General features: G+C 40.8%; 2 protein-coding genes across 4 annotated transcripts in view; one reads left to right on the forward strand and one right to left on the reverse strand.

Annotated features, from left to right (window-relative positions):
• The window catches only part of LOC130534511 (neurobeachin-like), a 116553-nt gene that overhangs the window by 31355 nt on the left and 62556 nt on the right, over positions 1-22642 (reverse strand). For all 3 annotated transcript variants that reach the window (XM_057048673.1, XM_057048672.1, XM_057048674.1), the window contains 2 exons: positions 17328-17474; positions 13018-13154 (listed from right to left, as the gene is read on the reverse strand). In XM_057048673.1, the coding sequence (XP_056904653.1) occupies positions 13018-13154; positions 17328-17474 (284 nt within the window). The remainder of the gene's footprint in view (positions 1-13017; positions 13155-17327; positions 17475-22642) is intronic.
• mab21l1 (mab-21-like 1) lies at positions 10256-12572 on the forward strand. The gene has a single exon (XM_057048681.1). The coding sequence runs from the start codon at positions 10692-10694 to the stop codon at positions 11769-11771; it is 1080 nt and encodes a 359-aa protein (XP_056904661.1). The 5' UTR covers positions 10256-10691; the 3' UTR covers positions 11772-12572.

A 22642-nucleotide genomic window follows, 5' to 3' on the forward strand; every position in this document is an offset into this window, starting at 1 on the left:
GAAAGCAAACAGTACTGACCCACATACAGGCGCACTCAGACATAAACATGAAGACACTTATTGAGTACATCATCCAGATAAACAGCTTGAAGATGCCGTCACTAAGGAGCTTGTGGGGAGGGATGCAGTCATTTGGGATGGGGTCTTTTCTGCAAGCTTTTCTTAATGGGACTTTTTTCTTAGACTTGTCAGCCCTAAGATGACTGAAATCTTCCTGGCCTCAGTACTAACTTCCTCGAGCCGACACTGAGCGCCCCAAGATGATCGCCTTAAATCCTTTTGGTGGTGTGGGGGTGGTGTGGGGGGTGGGGTTCAAAGCAAAACAGGGAATTGAAAAAAAAGGAATGAGGATGGAAAGGTGGAGAGACAGAGGAGCAGAGGGACCGAAATAGCGAGTGGTTGGACTCAAGGGCCTGATGAGCAATGAGCGCCTCTCTCGTCCTCAATTAATCTTGTCTTTCTACCTTTACTGTGGCATTTCCGTATCAGCAGCCTAATAACAACACCCCCATCCATTATCCTTTTATCTACAGTTATTCCCTGGAAATTGCTTAATAGTATGTTACAGATTTGTCCTCCTTTAAATAATTCCTTCTGTCATTTGCTGTATATCATCTAGAAAACACACAACCTCCTTTCTGCTGGACGCTCTTTGAGGATTATCACGGGTGACACCTCCGAGACACAGCCAGAATCTGGAGCATCATATTTTCAGGCATAAAGTGAAATTACCCTGACTTATCTGTCATTGCCAAAAGCACAACAAGCCATTCAAGGCCAAAGCAAAGGTGGAACAGGTTCTTATCAGCTCTTGAGTATGAGAGCACTTGTAAATTTATGCTAATGAAGGCCCTTTGTCATCCAGAGCGCTTCCCTTGGGGCAGAACAGAGTCTCGAGTATGATAATCTGGCTGTTGAGTACACAAGATAATTTGTCCTTTATCCTCATGTAATTATATAGTTTAAATCTTTTCACTACTGCTAATCCTACGGCATAGGGAAACCAGCAATGGTAAGCGTGCATCATATTCTCTCATAAAAATCACGTAGGAGTGCAGCACGGATCTATCCCATGCTACGATTTCTCACATCATTCTGATCCACCTTAGCAGGGAGGCGAAAAGCCCGGGGGCGCAGAAGACACCTCAGATAAGGGGAAAACACTGAACATCATTGAAAGAGCCCATCCAATCATCAAAAAGATGGAAGAGCTTGCAAAATTTAGTTGAAAGGAACAGTGGGGTAGCTTTATGGACCTTTGCTCTTCAGGGGAAGACCAGGTTTCTGACAAGCTGCTCGGATTACTGTAATTTAACTAATTGCAGTGGATTAGACCATATTAATGCAGGATGTTTTCCCTAGGATCACTGACCCAGTGTGTCCTGCAGTCAGCTGACTTCATTTATGCCCCTAACATTAGTTTTTAAATCAGGGAAGGGGGTAGGGGAAGCCCCAAAAGTAGCAGCAGCAAAAGCTGGAAGACAACAATTTCCAGAGGCAAATTATCACAGGATTCTTTGATAAAGAACCAAGTCTTGCCTCTCTCATCACTCAGCCGACAACACAACAAGGTTTTTCACAAATCTGCCTGAACCGAGTTCCTTTTCTTCAATACACCCAGATTGAAATAAGGGACTGAGGAGTTTAAAAGTAAGCAAACAAGTGGCACTAATAAACTAAATCCAGTCAGGAGTTAATAAAAGTTAATTTTCTCAAGTTATTTTTATGTCATTGTACACGCATATATGCTATGGAGCTCTTTCTAAATACACAACTGATAATACTGAGGACAAATAATGGAAACATGTAAATGCAGTGAAAGCGCTAAAGTCTTTAAAAAGGAGGAAAAGCAACCATCATTAGCATCTGCAAGCCTCCACAATGAACAGGGCCAAATGAGCCATAGAATGGGTGTTTTAACACAAGTGCTCTCCCAGTTGTACCAAATCAATTTAAGTTTCACACAATGGAGTGGCAGCTTCGCTGTTTGTATGTGCTTCTTTGCCTTGAACATGGTGTAATAATAGTCTTAAACTAAGTGTTATAAAGACAGAATACCAAAGAGGCTTAAAGCCTTGGTTTCATGAAACATTTAGGCAAAAGTTCCAAGGGCTGGAGATGATGAAAGAAAGTAAGCTTGGAAATGGGCTTCTGGGATCCACAGCCCTTATTGTACAGAAGTCACATCAAATTAATACTGAGAACCATTTGCAGCCTTTCTTCTCCTCAGCTTTTCAGAACGGATTAAGCAATGAAAACTCAGAAATTACTAAAGCACCTATTAGGCTTTAGGCCCGCTGGTCTTCTCTTTTTTTTCCCTGAAAGTCATTGAATTTGCTTTATTCGCACCTCAATCAATAAGCTGTTTACATTTTTAAGAATTTGTAAAGATGAAAAAAAAATATTGCCATAAGATGTTATTAATAAACATTTAATATCATTTAGGATTTTGCAGATATTTAGAAGCACAGTTGTTTCCAAGTTTATTTGGAGGAAGCTGGTCGTGCTATTCAGGTCGCTTACTGAAAGCCTCCGATTCCACGCCGAGGAGGAGCCAGTATCGCTAAGGCGCTCTCAGGCTCTCTGCACCCTTCTTTGCTCCCTTCAATGCCTCTTCAAAGAAGTGCAGTGAGTGCATGAATTGTAATCATGGCTCCTAACAGGATTCGAGAGCGCCCAAATGATGGCACTTGAGAACCGGGTCGTGTGGAGTTAAACGGCTGTCAAACACTCAAAGCACCCCAGCATGTGAACAAACACACAAAGGCTGGATGGGTCCGTGTTTAAGGCTCTCCTACCGACGTTTTCTTATAGGATAAGATTTAAGATCGAGTGAGAAACATAGACATAAAGCCCTTTTGGGTTCTTGGAGCCAAATGGGTTCTACTGTGCCCCATTTTTCAGGTAAGATACTACACCAGAAATTCTGGGATAAAATTGCAGAATGATTAAGTGGAGTAAATTGGGGGGGGAGGGGGGAAAGTTGAAGCTTTGATAATTGTTGCCAGCTGGGCAACTGGGCTAACAGTGTCAGAATATCTTCCGACTTTTCTTTCAGAGTAACAGAGATCAGCTTTGCTCCCCAGACGGCTTCAGTGACTGGCCAGGGCACAAGACACTTTCCGACCTTAGCCCCGTGCTATTCTCCAAAAGCACCCAAAAGAAACGGACCTGCAGTGTGAAGTTCCTGTGCATGACCCTTATTAAAGTCTTAATTGGATTGTGAGCTACAAAGAGGGAAAAAGAACCCTTCATTCAGCTGAGATTTTAACATTCCTAAGAGTATATAATAACATAAATTAAAGCTTTTTTTTTCCATAACCAGAGAATATTGAGGGTAGGCAAAACCTTTTCCACCTTGTGCGTTAACCAAAATGTTATTTGTTTTTCACAGACAGGCTGAAACAACGTCCACTGTTGGCCATTGTGTTGCCTTTTGTTGCCGTTTTAAAATGGCTACAAGCGGGATCCATTCAGCAGGGAGCAGGCTGCCGGGCTCACTGGTCTACACCCGAGACAAAGTCTGCACACACAGGGTCTGAGGTCACCTGAGGGGTGAACCAGAATCCCTCCTAATCACAGCCTCAGACTATCAACAATTAGGAAAGTCCTCGATGCATTTACACTATAATTATAGAGAGTAAACAGTGCCATAACAAAAATATCAATCAAGTTCATTACAGAAAATACCATAATGACAATAATTACAATAATATCTCATTAAGGAGGCGAATGAGAGTCAGGGGAGAATTAATAGCAGACAGGTGTACAACACACTGCAATTATGGAACCTGAAATTAGTTCACTGCCTGGAGGCACACAGGAGAAAGGAGGGTTGTAAATGACGGTGATGGGGTGTGTGCGTGTGTGTGTGTGTGTGTGTGTGTGCACGCGCGTGTGGGACGAAAGAGGCTCAACGACCAAAAAGGAAGGAATTGAAAATAAGCAAACAAAAATGTCTTAAATGTGTAAATTAGGGAGGAAAATAAGAGGGAAAGCAGCTTTTCCCCACAGACTGGTGCCTTAGATGAGAAGGGAGCAGCGAAACGTGATCAAGGGGAGCTGTGGAGCGGTGCGGCAGGCGTCAAGATGAGCACTCAGCCAGCGAGTGGCAGCTTCTCCTTTTCCAGTCAATCATTCATTACAGAGCCAAGCGCTGCGGAGGAGTGCCTCCTCTTTTTGACCTATCATATTACTGCCTCTGTAAACTCCTAATCCTCCCTTCGTTAGATGGTGTCAGCAGCAGACGCGCTCTTGCCCCACTACTGCGCTCCCTGCTTAGACACCTCCCGCGCCCGCCAAGACAGAGAAAGTGGCTCAAATCGAAAATATTCCAAATTAATAATTTAGAACAGTGTACAGTTTAAATGGATCCATCAATTTCCAGTGGCTTTATTTACCCTTTACACTTTGAAATCAATTACTTTGAGACTATTCACTAAAAATTAATGTTTTCCTCTTTTTTTTTTTTAACCATCTGCTGTATAGCAGCAGTGAATAAGCAATACAGCCTGACTTCAGCACTCCAGTCTCGCAGTAGTTGATTAGAGCATCCTGCTTCCTCCTGCCTTGGGGCTGTTCCTGAGCAGGTGAAAGCCTGGAGGCAAGAAAACAGCACATCAGCACTTTTTCATCCATCATGGCTCTTTCATGGGGAGCCCATCTCTTGTGCTGCTCTGCTGGTGCCCAGCGAGATGACTGCCGTAATGAGTCCAACAGATGAAAGCTCAGCGGGACAAAACAACACTCACAGTGGCATTAGCGCTAGTCTCAGGTTAGCTCTAACAATGTGCTTTTCGTGGCAAAACAGCAAAACAAACCTCAAGTTTATCAAAAGACAATCACTTGGTCAAAACTATTACACCGTCACTATGACTGAACATTAAATCTTACATTATATCTTATCCTTACTGAAGATCCAGCATGTGCAAATGCGAAATAAACTTTGTGACAGCTGAGACACGAAATAAACTTTGTGACAGCTGAGACACACCTACCGCATAACATGGTTTCAAGGATGTTAATAATTACCATATAAAATAAGCAATTGGCACCCTGCCCCATATGTCCCTCTTCCTCACTGAGGAAGATGGAAATGAGGTGGGCTTGATTTGATTGTGACATGCTCGCCGTCTGTTCGCCATAATGTGAGGCTTTGCCAGTAATAGGCTAATATTCAGCGACGCTCACCACCACCAGAACTAATGAAAGTAGACAAAATGTCTTTACTGCCATCTTTGTCTCGCATCCGCTCAGGGCGAGCCTCCCTCTTTCCCTCCTTTACTTATCACCTCCCCGCTTTCTCCTCCGTCTTTGAAGGGAGGGTGACAGCAGCATGAAATGGTAGTGAGCAAATGTGCCTTCCATGTGGAAGCAGTGGTGGAGTTGATGGTACCACTGTGACCAGTATGAGACCATCACCTTGAACTGATGATGCAGACGTGCAGCACCACGACCAATTAAGACACTATAAACCCTTTAATATTTAGCAGCCTGGGAAGAGAAGCCTAATAAAAGCATTTATAGTGACAAGAATTATCTAAACTATTTTTAGTGACAAGGATCATCTAAACTAAATCAATATTGTGATTACTATAACTAAAAACATTTGTAGAAAAACTCCTAAAACATCATGTTGAACGTCTTAAACCATGTCCAATATGCAAGAAAAAGACCTGAACTCAACTTCCCTCCTCTTCCATTCTGGCTGAGTCATTCAAAAGGTCGATCGCTAACCCCGAGCTAAGAGGACGATGAAACAAGGGCATAAATCACAGAGCAAAACAAGGCAGACTCCTCTGATTCATTAATGGAAATGATCTGTCAATATGCTGGAGTCAATTCACACGTGTCAGCTGGGCTCGGAACACAATGGGCCAGCCAACTTATGAACTCCCCGCACCACTCCACCGAGTCCATAAAACAACTGGCATCGCTGCTGGGGAGCACCCCGAGACACCACCCACTTGCACAGACCACCAGATGACACAGATGGGGCAAAAGCAAACAAAGACGAGACTCCTTTTGTACAAAGAGGCACCCCTTTCAAAAGCCATTCATGCAACAAATTGGGGAAATCTGGCCCAGCAACACTCTGTGTTTGCTCTTTTATTAGCGTGAGTCTTGCGTCACAGTAAGTGAAATCAGATTTATGGCTCTCTGCTACAAAATGTGGTTGGAATCAAACGCACTTTAAAAACTTTTTTCTGAACCCATGTTAACCAACAACAGTTTAGCAACAATGTTAAGTAGGAACAGCCGCAGATTTTGCAGTCAGAGTAACAGCAAGGGCAATTCTGCATCACACATCTTGAACAGCCATGAAAGGGTTTTAAAAAAAAAAAAAAAAAAAAAAATCTATAAAAGAAATACCTAAATGGAACAAAGCTGATCCATGCATGCATATTGCTATGAATAAGTTTTATTACTGAAAGCAGAAGATTGTAGCTCCATGAAGTTAAGGAAGCCAATGCTATTACATATTTTTAATAGTTTATGTGTTATATGGTTCTTTCATTTGAAAGCAGCTTCCAGATGCACTAATTCCAAAGGAAACTCATCAGTTTGGTCACAACATTTCCATGTAGGTCATTAAATATGTGCGCAAAAGCTTTCTGTTATGAGGTCTTCTGTATTTTCCTGCTCTTTCTCAGCCATGCACCAGCGCTGCTACAGCAATCTGCATACAGAGACATTTGTCATCATTAGCCCGGCTCTGACAGTTGGCACCCGGCACTTCAGATCTGTAGGACTGGCAATTATGAACCCTTCATCCCTTATTTAGGCGACGTTGCCTAATTTCGTGACCGGCGTCGTTTGATTACCAACATCCCCGAGTATACAATAAGCTACCAACCCACCACTCTTTGTTCCAGTGCAATGACCTACTCAGGCATCCCATAGATATGTGGGTGTAGACGGCGCGCTTAAACTGCCTTTTAAAATTACTGAAAAAGGACAGGAGAGAGGACAGTAGATGAGCATCATGGGGTCAGTAGGCAGATGATTACAGCGCCCACTTTTAGATGTCAAACATCTTGCGGACATTATGATTAATCACGTCGTTCCTGCTGCCCGGTTGTTGCCTTGGACCCAGGCAAGATGGAAACCAGACATATAGTTTTGCTGATGAATGCACGTGGACAGGAAGATTTGTAAATAAACTAGTCAATTATTTGAGTCTGCATCAGTGCGAAAAATAACCGAACAAAGCCTGCTGAATAAAGCAATCCTAAACCCTGGGGGGGTGAGTGTGCCTGATTACTGCACGTATCTGCCACATCTGCAGGACTAAAAATCTTTACTGATCACAATCCACAGCTGTATTTTTGTTTTGTGAGAGTTTTGTTATTGGTAGTTCTAGCAAAAATAACTGGATTGTAGTCAGCCTAAATTCATGCAAATTCATGCTGTAATTCATCACAAAGGTTGACACGAGTACCATATTGCAGAATGGGGGGGGGGGGGGGAAATGAAACTGAGGCAATCAATTAGATTTGGTAACTTGTGCGCCTCCATCTTTGTTTTTGTTTTTTGTAAATATTAATGGTAATGATTTTGGCTTGGTTTTTATTTCTGTCCTTTTTTTGAGTGTTTACTGTGAAGAGATCCTGGTGAGCTGTTCACTTGAGCAACTCTGGGAGCCTCTGGCAATGTGTCTCAGCCTTCTGATTTCTTCCAGGGACATGACTAATACATGGCAGAGAACAAAACAAATGAATGGACACCATCCAAAGGGGGTCTTCAGTGCAGCTCTGCGTCCAAAAATTAACTTGCCTCCTACCGAGAGCCCATATTGCTTGGAATAATAATGTTTTGTTATTGAAAATCTCAATGACAATTTAATTTTGCCAGTAATAAAATTACAGGAAATGTGTCAGCATCAGCAGCGATCAGAGATTAAAGGATATTATTCTCACAGTTTGAGAGGCAGTGTTAATGTCAGTCTTGACGTGTCTCTGCTTTTAATCTGATTTATATAGAAATGTCATCCTATTAAAGCCACTTGGATTAATCTGCATACAAGCTTGGGGCAGGCTGAAAAATTCCCTTCACATGGGATATGACTTTTGATTATATTTCCTACAAATAAAAGAGTGCAGTCAATTATTGAAAACATGCAAAAGATCTTATGTAAATGTGATTAACTGTATTGTTTCAATATAAATCATATCAGTTTTTTTTTAGTTTTACTTTAATACACTAAATTCTACTGTTAGTAAATTGCATCCTATCTTTAAGATAGTTAGAGTATTATTTGTAAAATTACAGCATATTCTGAAATAATAAAATGTTTACATGTGTGACCTGGTTTATAACAAGGTACACAGCCAATTTGAATAACTTGGAGCGCGAGTTCCTTCATCAGAAGGACATTTTCAGCCACCAGACATCTACTGACCATCAACCATATTAGCAGGATGATCAATCCCACCAAAAAAGAGGACAGAGGGGAAAATGGATGAGAGAATAAATGGGAAAAAAAGAGCTCTTCAAAGCAGGGTCACATGCTCATGCAAAACTGGGGAAAGTAGGAGCCACTGTATTGATTTACGCCATCATGCATGAATTTCATTTGGTCAGAAACAGGCCTTGATGGAATCTCACTTCCATCTATCATAATTGGGAGGCCTCTAATAGCCAAACAGGAAGGTGACTAAAGCAACACAGCTTTCAATGTTGTAATGGTAAAGATATGACTAAAGACTGCATTGTCTCGTGCTGGACCTGGCAACTGTGGAGCCTTTGAACAGCAAAGCAGGTTGAGTTACTGTGAGATCTGCACAGACACATGCTTTAGATTAAGAGGTGATAATCTCAATGAAAATCCCCCCTTCTATCACGCATATGGACGACCAAAAGCTGAAGCCCAAACTCGTGAGGTGACATGAAGCAAGAAACTGCAAGATTTCAGGCCAATCTGGTTTCAATAAAGACAAGTAGTACCTGCTGGGCCAGAGGAGGAGAAAAGCATGGGAAGGGAAGTGGCTTTTAGCTCCCTCTCACCACAGCAAAATGTCCCATACAATACAGAAGTGATTTTTATTATTATTATATATATATATTTTATTTTTTTAAAACTCCTAATAATTGGAGTCACCTGTCTATCAGGTTCCTTCCTGCTCATTTGTATCCATGTAAAGTCAGAGCTGACGTGTGCTGGTTTGCCCTCATAATGTCTGGTCTTCTGCAGTTCTGACTGGTGGAGCAGAGTGTAAATGCCTTTGTGTTCCTTATCTGATCTGCACCACATTATCTTTTTGAAGTCCTCTTCAAAGACTACACTGTATCATGTGAGATGAAGTGCCAGTGAAGTGAGTGAATTCATTATTATTGTATAGGCTGTTATTATAATATCATTGAAAAAAAGAAAATAAAACTTTACTGCAGAAAAAATAGATTTTTGCTGTTGTTAGCAATGTCGAAAATAACTTTAGGTAACTTAATTACATTTTAAAGAGTTATAATTGTAATTGTAAGAAAGGCATACATTTAAAAAAAAGACTTAAACCAGCATTAGTAGGGTTAGGTGGTTAATTTTAACTTTTTGAAAATATACGCACATAAAGAATTTTCGCTATTACATTTTGACTAATATTTAAATTTGTCTCCTGGAAAAACGCGTTACAGACTGCGGCTAACATGGTCTGCTTTTATTTTCAGACGTGACCAAAACTTAACTTGTCTTAAATGCAATGACACAATAAAATAGATAAATAAACGCGCATTTCCTCCAATTGGGAAAGAAAACCCAGTAACTCGCTATTAAACATAATAAATGTCCAATTATTTTAGTCATGTAGAATTTACTAAAAATGGCATAAAAACAATTTTCAAACTCTACTAAAACCTCACTTTATTATAATTTTAACCGACATGCAGCACCTTGTATAGAATAAGAGCAGTCGTTGAATTAACATACATGAATTAAATATTTCGTTTTGCTCTAAAACTGCGACCTTAAACAATCGCTACGCCGTCTCTTTAATAGGCCTAATGTGGCTCTTTTAAAAGCAACAGATTCTGAGCAACAAAGAAAAAAACCCGAGGAAGGCAACAAAAATATTTTGTCCTCTGAAAATGCGTGTGTGTCTCTCTGCTTCTCGATATTCCGCAACCTGCTTTTTACTTGTATGAAACGCCAAATTTGTTGTCGATAATCTGGGAAGCGATGACGCACCACCCCGGGATTGGCCGCCTTGGCTTCAACTCCTCCCTTGCAATAATGAGTGTGAGTGTGTGTGTGTGTGTGTGTGTGTGTGAGTGTGTGTACGTCTGCGTGTTGTAAAACACAGCAACACCGGACGTCTGCGTCAGGAGGGCACAGTCCGCTCTGCGCAATTACACGGACACCTAACAGGCACAGTGATCAGAGCAAAAGCTGAAGACATTTTTGAACTACTGAGCGCTCACAAGCCCGAAATGGACTTTTAATCATTCCAACCCTGCTAAAATCGAGGATTTGCTTCGAGCACTTCATTGCAGTTTGAGAAACAACGGTGCTGAATGTTGTGACATTATTTTTACGCCAGTGCCCGGAGCGCACTTTTAAAAAACCCGTCTTGTTGACATTTTTTTTCTTTCTAACCAGTTTTCTTTCTTCTCTAAAATTGGCTCCCGTACAAACAGCCGCGTTGGATCCCTCGGCTTACTGCGAGACTCCGGTGTATAACCCGGATCTCTGCCCTAATATGATAGCCGCCCAGGCGAAACTGGTCTATCATCTAAACAAATATTACAACGAGAAATGCCAGGCACGCAAAGCCGCCATCTCCAAGACCATCCGGGAGGTATGCAAGGTGGTATCGGATGTCCTGAAGGAGGTCGAGGTGCAGGAACCCCGCTTCATCAGCTCTCTCAGCGAAATGGATAATCGTTTCGAGGGACTGGAGGTCATTTCGCCCACCGAGTTCGAGGTGGTGCTCTATCTGAACCAGATGGGAGTATTCAACTTCGTGGATGACGGGTCTCTGCCGGGCTGCGCCGTGCTGAAACTCAGCGACGGCCGCAAGAGAAGCATGTCTCTGTGGGTAGAATTCATCACAGCCTCCGGTTACCTCTCTGCGCGCAAGATCCGCTCCAGATTCCAGACGCTGGTCGCTCAGGCTGTGGATAAATGCAGCTACAGAGATGTTGTCAAAATGGTCGCTGACACGAGTGAAGTCAAGTTGCGCATTAGAGACAGATACGTGGTGCAAATCACGCCGGCGTTCAAGTGCACCGGGATCTGGCCGCGAAGCGCAGCGCACTGGCCTCTGCCGCACATCCCCTGGCCGGGACCAAACCGAGTGGCAGAAGTGAAAGCAGAAGGCTTCAATCTTTTATCCAAAGAGTGTTACTCTCTGAACGGCAAACAGAGCTCGGCGGAGAGTGACGCCTGGGTCTTGCAGTTCGCAGAGGCCGAGAACCGGCTCCTCTTGGGGGGATGCCGAAAGAAATGTTTGTCAGTCCTCAAAGCGTTGCGCGACCGTCACCTGGAACTGCCCGGGACACCTCTGAACAACTACCACATGAAAACTTTGCTTTCCTACGAGTGTGAGAAGCATCCCAGGGAGTCGGACTGGGATGAGAACTGCCTCGGTGACCGCCTGAACGGGATATTATTGCAGCTTATTTCGTGTTTGCAGTGCAGAAGGTGCCCGCATTATTTCCTGCCCAATTTAGACCTGTTTCAAGGAAAGCCTCACTCTGCTCTTGAGAACGCGGCCAAACAGACTTGGCGACTGGCAAGAGAAATACTGACCAACCCCAAAAGCTTGGAGAAACTCTGAGGTAAAATGTGCAAGTTCACTTGGTACAAAAAATGCGTAAAAGGCCTGACAAGCACTCCATAAACACGGACATAAAAGAATATTGCCAATCAGTTTCCAGTCTTGTGAAGTGTGGCTGTCCTCTGTTGTTGAATATGTTTTGGCTTCGTCTGTTACAGGATGATTTTTTTATGACAAGTTAGTTTTTATATTCTGCCCTCTTTGGTGGTGTAAAAAAATAAATAAATTATTGGCTACAAAGCAGTCTACTGCAACACGGTTGCCTAAATCCCAGATTTAAAACAAAGCCCCGCGACAGCATTTGGAAAAGGAAATAAAACGAAAAACATCTGTACATTTTATACTGTAAATACATTCATAGCTTGTGATTCAAGTGGTCTGAAATTGTGGATGTTGTTCTGTGACACGTTAATAGGATCCACCTCCTTAAATCTCCTCCTGGACCCTTTTCTTTATCTGCTAGAATCTGTATTAATTTATATTTGCATCAGTGGGAGTCTGACTCGTCTGTTTCACTCATCTTTTTGAAAGTTTACATTTTGATAGGCGACATTTGTTACATTGAAATCATTCCACCAAATTTACTTGAATTATTTAAACCACGCGCATATTTTGACTGTTTTTCCACTATCATGAGTAAGCCTACATGATAAAAAAATGAATATAAAGTATATATATATTACAGTTTTGAAAAAAAATGCACTTGAAATACACTGGAGTATAACATCTGTGACCTGATTTTTTTTTTAAATCTTTGTCTCTGATCTAATTTAAAGAGCTAATAAAACGACCTGTTTTATACTTGTGTCCCATTATGATTTTATTAAACGTGTTTGAGCCATCAGGCGTAACATACCAAGAATATAATCCTTAATTTCACGGTCTGACGCTTTCCTTTTGTTATATAGTTAGTTTGGCATGCTGAGACAAACGTATGTGAAATAACTTACATTCGCAATTTTAGTTAAAAATAACTAGAGACCTGACAGATTTTTGGCAATTTTACATGTTCATAAAAGTGGGGAAATACAAAAATAGCGGGCAAAATCTAAGATGAATTCTCAAAAAGAAAATACCATGACTGAAATTAAACTAGGGTGGCCAATGCAGACGATTTTATTGTCGCGTGTGGAAAAGATGTGTAAAATTGGCGTTTATAAGGGTTTATTCAAAAATGCTTAACTAAAGTCAGAGGTGGTAGAGTTAAAGAAGGAAACCTCTTCCAACCTTCCCCCTGTATTCTTACCTTTGCGTCGGCCCTTTTGAACGCAGGATCATCTTCATCCACCTCGAAGTACATTTCGCTGGTGGTGATGGACAAAGTCCCCCGGGCCACCAGCACAGGGGCAACGAGCTGGGCTGGGCTGCTCAGGACCACCGGGCCTGCAGAGGGGCACCGCCGCGCATTATCAGTAACGCGTAAAATATTAAGATTTATACAGAATAAATCGGGGCTTTTCTGAGACTGAAAACAACTAACGGAGACTCACGCGGGCAGCAATTAGGAAATGACAAAACAATGAAAATATTCAATTTTAACCAAGTCGAATTTTTTTTTTTTTTTTACAAGCAAATAATACAGTTCTTTCCACCCTCTTAACATCTGTGGTCGTATTTGTGTGCCATCTTGTAAATCAGTGATGCACAATAAAATGCAGCGATCCGGTGACGCGGGCAATTACCATGAATAGCCCAGGCTTAATTACAAACACAGAGGTTTTTTTTTGTTTTGTTTTTTTTAAATGGTCAGAAAATAGAAGGCATATCTTTATTCATAATTCAAAATCACGGTTGATTTTGAGATGCGTTTGTGACCCTGGCAGCTGATAGTGATCACATCTTTATTCCAGTCTCCTCCCTCCCTCATCCTCCATGTTCTCAGATCAGTGTCACTGCGGTGCGCCGTTACAGTGATTTGTCTGCTCTCCAACGAAAGCTCTTGAAATCGGGATATTTATCGATCCCTTAAACTCCAAAGAGCCACTTTAATGTCTCATCAATCTTAATCTGCGTTCCTAGGCCAATTATGGCCGATAGGGTTACAGGAATACAAGTGGATTTCGGTCTCAACTCCCAGGGCGCCCCTTCATCGCTCTTCCAGGCTGCACAGCAAAGCGCACTGTCTGGATCTTTCTTCCCCCCTTGTATGAGACCATTAATGGTGATTCAATCTGCTGATGCGACCAGCCACTAGACGTAAGGCTGTATTCTGCATGCTTACAGAGGAATAAATACTCCATTTATATTATATTTGCATAAAATTTAGTCCGCATTGCACATTCAGTGGAACGGTATGATTATTATCGTTATTATTTATCACGTACATCATCAGATAACCCTTTTAATGCATTAACTCCTGCAGTTAAATAAACATTCTTTAGATACAATTCAATCTAAAACCTAACGCTAGGCATTATGGCCCAAAAGGACTCCACCGAGAGAGAGAGAGACAATGCCTGAAGCATTTAGCTGCAGCATCTACTGCTCATGTGGAGGAAGAGGATTAGCTATAATCCCCTCAGGGATCCTTCTATAATTAGACTATATGGCATTAAAATGTTTACAGGAGAATAATGAAATTAAGGCCAAGTTACACGATGAGTGGTGCACTATAAAAGCTAAAAACGTTAATTATTATCTGCCTCTTAATTTTTAATAAAATGCAAGTTAAGGTTATTTTTTTCATACAACAAAAATAGATTTAAAAGTGACACAAAGTCCCTTTTCTCTGCAGCAGTAATTAGGGAAAACTTATGAAGATAGTTTTAATTTATCAGGAATTTACTGGAATAGGATAGAATGGAATAGATATAAGTCAGAATGCTTAATTTTGTACTAATGTCTAAATCCATGTAGCTGAGAGCTACCACTGTGCTCATGCACTGAATACACATGCGCATGCAGCCATAACATGTACTGTAAGTATTTGCGATAAAGTGTTCATACAAGTCATTAAGCATTGCCCCCCCCCCCCCCCCCCGCCCCATATCAACATATAAACTTGAATCGTTTTCATAATTCATTAACAAGGCTGCAGTTACACTTCCTTTTTTATTTAATTTTTATATGACTGACAACACTTTAATTGTTTATATTAAGAAAGCCTGCGAAAAACTGCAAATGCTGACAGTGGAACCATCTTCTCTCGACTCTCAGGAATTTAACGTTTGATTTATTGTTCCATAAACAAGCCATTGTTCAAAGGATCAGTATTGTAAATAAAGACTAGCACGGGGACAGAGATGCTAAATTATGGCACAGCAAACCGATTTTGGCTCATAAACAATGCTACACACAGTATGCCAGGCAACCATTCAAACAAATAGATCGTACTTGACAGGCTGATACTCCTTGTCTCTCTAGATTCCGGTGTCTATTCTATTACACAAATTTGGTTTCAAAAAACCCACCACCATTTTAGGGAGGGAAAACATTTTCAGTGTTTGCTGGGTAGGAAAGCTAAACATAGGTTCAGTAACCACAGATGCCTGGACCCCTGAGTGTAACAGCCTTGCTCTTGGCAGCAGCAGCAGCAGGGACTGACCCAAAGACTGGCACCACGAACACTGTTGTTGACAGGCGTCTGCTCCCAGATCGCTCATTAAAGCAGTTCAAGCTTGAGATTAGATGCAGACCAAAGCTCCTCTACTGGTAAGAAAATGAAAACAACTTTGCTGAAACATTCAACAGAAACGGTCTCACACATTATAAATCTAACTTAAATGGTCACTCCCAGTGTGTTTATAATATGGAATGATGGGAATAGAATAGATTTCAGAGCTTTGTAGGTCATTTGATGGGGCAGTCCAGGGTTCAGCTGGCAGGCTGGGGGAAAAAACCTTGGAGAATTTCACCACTCAGCAGTACCCTAGTTCAAACAGAATTTTATATAGTGAGCTTGGGATAATGTATACAATGAACCTGGTGTTGTTATTGTAATTTATGGACATGTAGAGCCTCGGGGGTAGAGGTTCTATTACAGATTGTATCTGGAAATAATCCATTCTGTACATACATTCAAATGTGTTGTTCCACACGTGTTTCAGTCACAGCCCAGGTTTAGCATCAGTGAACATAGGTCACGTTATATTGATATCACATCTAAATATATAAAACAAGCAGATCTGAGAGTTCAGTCACTGAGGTACTCACCTGATAAAGACTAGAGAGCTTCAGACTAAATCATTGTGCACAAGATGCATTAATCCTGATTTACTGTGTTATTTTTACAAGCTAATTTCAAGGGAACTTACATGTATATCTGCATAAGAATGTCATAATTAATATTTATTAGACAATTAGTAAAATAAAACATTTCAAAACATAGTCTAAAAATATAGTTTGTCAGTATAAGGAGAACGTTTTTGTTTACTTTTTCAAACTTTAACTACTAACTACTACTATCCGTTTACTGAAAAAAAATATTAAGTTTGCAACAATTTTATTTCTACCACTACTTGATTTTGTATTTTCATTAAAACATGCAAATAATCCAAAATTAGCATCTTTGGCAACCAGCCTAGGAAGACAGCAAAAACAAAACTGTACTACGAAGTTACAGTAGTAGAGCTGTTTGTGTGCAATGCATACTGGGAAATGTAGTATTGTAAGAGAAAAGGCAAGGGCATCTCTTAAAAACTTCTAAAAGCATGCAGTATACAAAGACTGACATTTTATATCTCTGCCAATGCTGTATTATGCTGCACACACCCTGAAATGCAAAAAACACATACAACAAAGGAAAAGAATCACAATTAAGAATTAAGTATTTTGTAGTTATTTGAGAACCATATGAACATTTCATATGAACATTTATGAATATTTCTGCTACTGCAAGGTTTTAAATGAATTTATTTTTTAAAGATTTATTTTTAAAGATTACTTTAATTATACCATCACTCAATCAAAGAAAAGCTGTTGTGGCGTTTTAGTGAGTAAAATTGAGAATTCTGTTATGGACCTTATCCAGCGCATTTGTGTTTTGTAGAAAAGTTACCATATGCCAGAGCATATTCACAGAGAGTCTGATGATGTCTATTACAGGGCTCCAATGTTTGTAACAACTGACTTGAAAACTTTCACATAGGTTTAAAAGCATTAGTGGAATAATAATTAAAAAAAAAAAAAAGGTTATAGGCTATATTTTAAGGTGAGGGTTTGGCAAGTCAGTTGATACTTATCATGAACTGGATGAGAAATGAGAAAAGCTGGAGTCATAGGATATCTGGTTTTATCATTATTGTTTCTAAGTTTAAGTGAGGATGACCTTCCTCTGGAGACAAAGACTCGAGGATGGAACCTTGCTGACAAAGATCCAAAACAAACCAGAATGATACATGTGTCTGTATTTATGCTTATATACACTAGTCACTAAAATGGTCAATAAAAGCTAAAATAAGACAATTTGAATGATTCATTATCATCTGATTTACTGATGTTTTAAATGTAGCCTGTTAACTACGCCTATAGGGCGGAAGACAGCCAACAGACGTGCTGATGTTCCTGCAGATTTGGTGTTGACTCGGGGTTAATGGACGTGTCAGTGTGCTGACTTACCACCCAGGCTGTCCATCTCCTTCTCCTGCAGCAAGCTGACTCCATCGTCCTCTCCATCCAGTACCAGCTCCGGCTCGGGGTTCTGGCTGGGCACAGTGTGGCTGCGGAAAACTTTCTTCAGCTTGATCGCGTCGTCCTCATTATTAACTGTCAACAGATGCAGAGCAGAAGGGAAACGACTCAAAGCTGCACTCTGCCCTCTGTGGTTCTGAGCATATGTCAAAGTGTTTTGGCTCTGCGATATTTCAATACAAATTGAAGAAGGGTGAGCTGCTGAACGAAGGCAAGATTATGTTTAACTGCCTAAGCCCTACAAACCTAGTAGAAAACACAACAAATAACTTCTGTATTTCTAAAAAAATAAATAAAAAATGCTCAGCCATATTGTTGATATTAAGACCAGCGTGCTTTCAATAGAGCGTATCTAATCTTAAAAGGAGGAAACATAAAAATGCATAAAGCGTTGAGAGTTTCTGCATGACATGATGAACCTGATGTGAAATGCTCACTTATGTACTTGCCAACGCGTATGAAAGAATGTCAAGGTGTTCTCTGACTGAATGTGTTTTAGATGGTTGAACATCAGAGGCGTTTCAGCCTTTACTTTTAGACAAGGTCAACAAAGAAAAGCTATCTGTTTCTTTACAGAGCAACAACTGAGTCGCGGGATGCATCCGGCTCGCAGCCGATTAGAGGTACCATGAGCTGCTTTTGGAGCCCTGACAAGGCTGAAAGTGAGCAGACAGCACAATTAGGAGGCTGGTCGACCAGGATTTCCATCACATGGCAGCGGCCAATCACGCTCGCTGAACGGGGTGCGTTCATACATCCAGCAAAAACAAAGAGGTCTCACAATGCATTTATCAGCTTAAATCAGCCTCGCCAACATGCGCCCGCCACAAACCGCTCAGAGCGTTTACGTGAATTTCTCCTCGAGAACAGGGAATGTTGGAATTCGTGAGGAAAAGCAGAGAAATAACACGCAGATGTGAAAGAAAGAATACATGCAAAGAAGCCTGACACCCCTGTGACATGTTTCCTTTCAGCGCTGGGTTTAATTCGCCTCTCCCTCCCCTGAGGAACGTGTACCTCGTTTTGAAGAGGTTACATTTGACTGTTGTCAACGCTGCTACTGAGAAAAAAACCTCTGCTTCCTGCTCTGCCTCGTATCTGGAGCGCTTTCATCGGGCGGGGGGAGAGAGGTCTGCCCCTTTCGGAAATGAATTCTGTGCAACGTTAAAGGCTGAAAGCAGCCAGTGGGTCAGACATCAAAGCAGGATGAAGGAAACTTAAAACTGTAATTCTGTAAACCATCATTATGCTCCCAGTAAATGAGGGAAATCTCAATGGACAGGTTGATCTACTGATTGGCAACTGTGCGCATGGCTGAGTAAACCAAATAAACCGTGCTGATTTCTACACGCAAATGATAAACGGTTGTGAGGAGGGGCACCGGTGCAGAGCAGACCATCGGAATGCGACTGTACCCAGAGTGCAACTTGGCTCTCTGGGTAAAGAGAACTCAAGAGCAATAATAAAGACTCTGAATATCTCATATAGGCCGCAAGGACTACGTTAAAGGACATGAAGCCGTCTCCAAAATTGTGATATTGGATCGGGGAGAAAGTGTGACTGCGTGATGATGCTAAACCGAGAAGCAAGATCAACAGTCGATAAATATCCCGGTCTGTTTCTCCCCAAACGGCAGTTTTGTTTCTTGCTGTGGAGCCCTGCAGGTCCAGGAGAAGCCACCAATCACTGGTCTCCTGGGTCCTCTTGTTCAATCACTGACTTGAAAGTGCTTCAGAGTGCGCTAATTACACTCTGTAAAGCGCAACAGAGGTTTCGTGATCCTACTGGAGGATGCCAAAGATCTGCCAGCTGTGGCCAAATAAAGACCCCCTTCCCATGGCTGCGGTTTACCAGTCTGGATTTTCCCTCTGTTGTCCTGATATTCCCATAAATTGTTGGAGCTGTTTGGACAAACTCCATTACAAGTTGAATCAGTGATTCCAGGCAAAGCGCAAAAGATTTAAGTATTTTATTCTGAATTTAAAAGAAAGCAAATAGATTAAAAAGTTGTCACAAAATATCTGACTTGTTTAAAAATACATAACCGTGGTAGATTTGAGAAAGCAATCATTTAATGGATTCCAGAAAATGCCTCCTTTATGGTCTTTATGAAGTGTGAAACAGTGAATAAAAAAAAAAAAAAAAAAAATTCTCTTCATTACCAATTCAAAAGTCACGAAAATAATATTTCACAGAATCTTATTTTTTAGACAACTAATCTCTATTTTTGGTCAGAGAAAATGTACATATTGGACACAGTCTTCTGGAAAACATTTCTTTGTTCGCCACTGACTTCCTGGAATAGATAACAGTTGGAAAATAAAACACAAAAACTATAATATTGGTGCCAAAGATCCACATTTCAAATATAACACTCGAGAGCTTTGTAGCACTAGGCTTTTATTTTTACAGGCTCCAAGCTGCATTCGGGTTTTCTTTTAACGTCTTCTATGTATTACAGACCCTTCTTAAACTCTTCACTGCCACTCCTCAAATAGAAATCCACAACATCATGTTTCACTTAAGGTTCCACATGAGTATACGGGTACATCTCCTCATGAGAAGGTAAAAGAAAACAAAAAAACGACCACATATACTCTTGTTAAGAAGGAAAGGAAGTTGTGTTAGTTTAAAAGCACAAAATAAAGCAACAGGTTAAACTCTGTCAGAAATGGTCCATGCTAATCTGCCGGTTAACTCACGGTACCCTGCTATTATTTGACAAATATGTGATAATTTATTCTAATACATACAGTGTACCCGAAAGAATCTTTTTATATTTAAACAAACTCCATCTCTTTTTTCCCCAGACTGTTTCTGATCCTGCCCTCCTACGCGCTCTCTCCACAGGCCCCACATTCCACAAGGAGAGGAAAAAGTCCAGTCTGTGGGATTAGATTACTGCTAGTGCAAAGCAATTCTGCCCTCTGTCTTCTCACTTTTATTTACCCTGCACTGAAAGATTAAATGAGGGGGAACATGTGACGGTTTCTGGCTTCCTGTGATGCAAGTCGTCCATTTTGCAAAGAATGTACAAGAGAGCGTAAAAATAAACGTCATAATTCTGATCTGTAGAGAGTTTATACAGTGCAGACGCTCCTGCTGAACTCTTCTGTATCTGAGGATGTTCCGTGTGCATCTAGTGGTTACAAACAACCTCATTTTCTCTCGCTCATGCTGTTGACAGGGGTTTAATATCCTCACATCTAGATATTAAGCATTTAAATATCCGGATGTAGATGATAGTAATTCCTTAATGAAATTTACCATTGTTTTATATCTGTGATCATAAAGGCGGGCTAATATGACATCACGAGGCGGCTGCCTCTGCTGTAGCAGCGCATTAGCACAACCGCCGCCGAAAGCGAATCAGCTTTCAGGGAAACTGCTCACCTGAAATGAGACAGCAAGGACACCCGGAGGTAAAACACCCCGTTAAACACTTGGATCAATATTAACGTGACTTCCATTTCATGCTTGCCCAGTTCCAATCACCTAACAATATAGTGTGATACTGGGCTATGGTTGGCTGTAACAGGGCAGGTTATTACAGGCAGAGGGCAGACACAGAATGTGCTGGCTAAGATGTCAATGATACTAATGACACACACGCATACAAGCGGAGATAAGGTGAGGTGATATTACTGTGAAAACAGTCTTGATTCAGCTGCAGCGAGCCTCGGTGAAATGTTTGGGTGGAGAATGGCATCAAGGGCCCGTTCATGTTTTTTATTGTTACAATTCGCTGTAAAGCCCAAAATCTCGTTTCAAGGTTGAACAATCATAAAAGTACAAGATTTCAGAGCAGTAGTAATGACACATGAGCCAACTAGGCTGTTATTATTTCTGGTTATTCCGAGACAAGCAGCAGTTCCTAGAGTCTGCACCATTCCAGAAATGATGATTAAATGATCTCTAACCTCTAAGCCTTTGCTCTAAAATGACTTCATAAAGACAGCGATGAGCTTCAACACTAAAAATACTCATAAGAGAAAAAAAGAAGCTGTCATACTAAATTTAAATACATCTTTTTTTAAAAAAGCTTCAGAGCTGACAGCTTATTGAAGTCATGGCAGAAGAACAAAAGATTATTTTCATTTTTCACTCAAAACAAAAGTTGGCCCCTGCTGTGCAAAGCACTTGGAAACCTGAAAATGCAGCTCCCCTCACCTCTCAGCAAGCCATCTGACCACCGGTGAGCCCTCCCCTTGACAACTTTACACATTATTCTACTCATTAGTACCACCACATGCCAGCAAAGGTTCAACAACAGCTCAGTAAAAAACAAAAATAGTCTAAAACAACAAACAAAACAGTCATCGTGTCTAAGTAATGAAGATAACGGACACGCTGCGTTGGCACTATTGTTCACAGTTCAGATCTGCCAGGAATGGCATATATTTTTGGAAATTACTTGTGTCATCTTTGGCTGGGAGCTATAGTTACCGTTAGTACCATTAGCATGGTAGTGCTGGAGTTAGTTTATTATTATGAATAACAAAGCACTATAAATGTAAATGGAATACTGTATCTTGAGGTTTTTTAATACTCAATATGCTCTAAAATAATCACTTTTATTCTTTTTCTATACAGATGATAAATACTGAAATTCAGTATTACCGTATATATATATATATATATATATATATATATATATATATATATATATATATTATATATATATATATAGGATTTTTTATTTGAGGTCTCCCACAAGCCAGTTTTAATGGCTGCAAATAATTAAATCAGTGTAATTATTGCAGTGCTAGTCTGCCTCATATATGGACCACCTGCAGCTGAGGCAGCAGCTGCCGTGTGTTTGTCCACACTCTTGCTATGGTTTTCATACATACCACGCTACAGGCAGTGCTGAAAGCAGCCAGAAAACAGTTTGAACCCTCAATGGTCCGATTCAGTAGCTTCACATTGGGACAGCCAGGGGTCAGTGAGCACTGATGACTATTTTTATAAGGCTATCCTGAGCATAAAGGCATCAACCATTTTATATGAACGATGTTAAAAACATTTGCTTTATCGCTTTGGGAGACAATCTATTCTCTACTGCTTATTTTAAACATAAACACTGGCAGAAGAGAAAACTAAGATTGCTTAATACTAAGCTGCTTTTCTTGCAAAAGTTAGTTTTAACTGACACAAGGCAGGAGGCAACAATGAATGTTAACGATGAGAGAAAATGAGAAAGGTTTCATGGAAAAACATGAAACAAAAGAGGGTGTCCAATT

The sequence above is a fragment of the Takifugu flavidus genome, chromosome 12, assembly GCF_003711565.1.
Source record: "Takifugu flavidus isolate HTHZ2018 chromosome 12, ASM371156v2, whole genome shotgun sequence".
Taxonomy (NCBI): domain Eukaryota; kingdom Metazoa; phylum Chordata; class Actinopteri; order Tetraodontiformes; family Tetraodontidae; genus Takifugu; species Takifugu flavidus.